The 1,473-nt window shown below is 53.8% G+C and overlaps 1 protein-coding gene across 1 annotated transcript; it reads left to right on the top strand.

Annotated features, from left to right (window-relative positions):
* Nucleotides 1–409: 409 nt before the first annotated feature.
* LOC130043072 (endogenous retrovirus group K member 7 Pro protein-like) lies at nucleotides 410–985 on the top strand. The gene has a single exon (XM_056135372.1). The coding sequence runs from the start codon at nucleotides 410–412 to the stop codon at nucleotides 983–985; it is 576 nt and encodes a 191-aa protein (XP_055991347.1).
* The last annotated feature ends 488 nt before the right edge of the window (nucleotides 986–1,473 follow it).

Here is a 1,473-nt window from a genome sequence, read left to right on the forward strand (position 1 = left end):
GGTACCATTGGGCATCAGACTGCCAGGTTGGAGTTACCTCTTGCCCGGGAAACTTCTCGCGGGGCCAGCCCCAGGGCCCCGTAATGCAGCAGGCAGGTGGGGCTCCCCCTTTCTTCCTCCCCAAACTCTTCCACCTCTGGCCCTTGTTCCCCCTCCGGCTTCGATTCCCTCCTGCGTGCCATCCCAGGAAGCTCCAAATTGGACCTCCGTACCACCTCCCCCACAATCTTAACCCAGGCACAGGGACCTCAGCCCATCCCAGTTAATTTCCAGGGGCCTCTGTCTGCCGGAATGGTTGGCCTCATTATCGGGAGGGGTTGTCACCTCTCTTTCCAGGAATCTTATACTGGAAGAATTCCAGGTCCTTCCCGGCACTATAGATAATACTCTCACTGGCCAGCTTAGCATTATGGCCATGACTACGTCTTCCTTCCTACGTATAGATCTGGGTGCCCACATTGATGAATTGCTCCTCATCCCGCCTGGCCTTGCTCCTGGTGCCACCGGCCCCGTGCCACTGGGGGTGCATTTGGCTCAGGCTATAAAGGAGTGTAAGCCACTCCTGACCCTCACCATCTTAGGCAGGCCCTTTACCGGCCTTATAGATACTGGAGCTGATACTACCATCATTACTACTAGGGACTGGCCGCCCAAATGGCCACTCTCCCCCTCTTTAACACACCTGCAGGGGATTGGCCATTCAAAAAACCCAATATTAATTTCAGCTGAACTCAAGTGGCGGACCCCCAAAGGAGAGGAAGGCCACGTCCGCCCCTATGTCCTCCCCGACCTGCCTGTTAATCTGTGGGGGAGGGATGTCTTGTCCCAAATGGACCCGATCCTAGTAGATACCAAAGGCCTAGATCTTTTACTTCAGCAGGGCTATCTTCCTAGTCAAGGTCTGGGAAGGCACTCCCAGGGCCTCACTGAACCCATGATGCCTTCTCCCTCTGTAGGACGACAAGTACTGGGAAATTTACCATAATGGCCGTTGACTTGCCTGTACCCCACACTGATAAGATTATCTGGCAATCAGATGACGCTGTGTGGGTAGATCAATGGACCCTGTCCTCAGAAAAACTGGCCGCAGCGGAGGCGCTAGTGCAGGAGCAGCTCGCTGTTGGACACATAGAACTGACCAATTCTCCCTGGAATACGCCCATTTTTGTGATCAAGAAGAAATCGGGGAAGTGGCATCTGCTCCAGGATCTGAGGGCAATAAACCAGACCATGGTGGTCTTTGGAGCATTACAACCTGGCTTACCATTGCCCGTAGTCATCCCCGCCCTATGGCACAAGATTGTTATTGACCTAAAGGACTGTTTTTTCTCCATCCCCCTCCACCCTGCTGATCACCCCCGATTTGCCTTCAGTGTTCCCGTCACAAATTTCAGAGGCCCGATGAAGCGGTTTCAGTGGAAGGTGCTACCTCAGGGAATGGCCAACAGCCCCACTTTGTGTCAGAAGTTTGTT

The sequence above is a fragment of the Sorex fumeus genome, unplaced genomic scaffold (assembly GCF_029834395.1).
Source record: "Sorex fumeus unplaced genomic scaffold, SorFum_2.1 ptg000111l, whole genome shotgun sequence".
NCBI classification, from domain to species: domain Eukaryota; kingdom Metazoa; phylum Chordata; class Mammalia; order Eulipotyphla; family Soricidae; genus Sorex; species Sorex fumeus.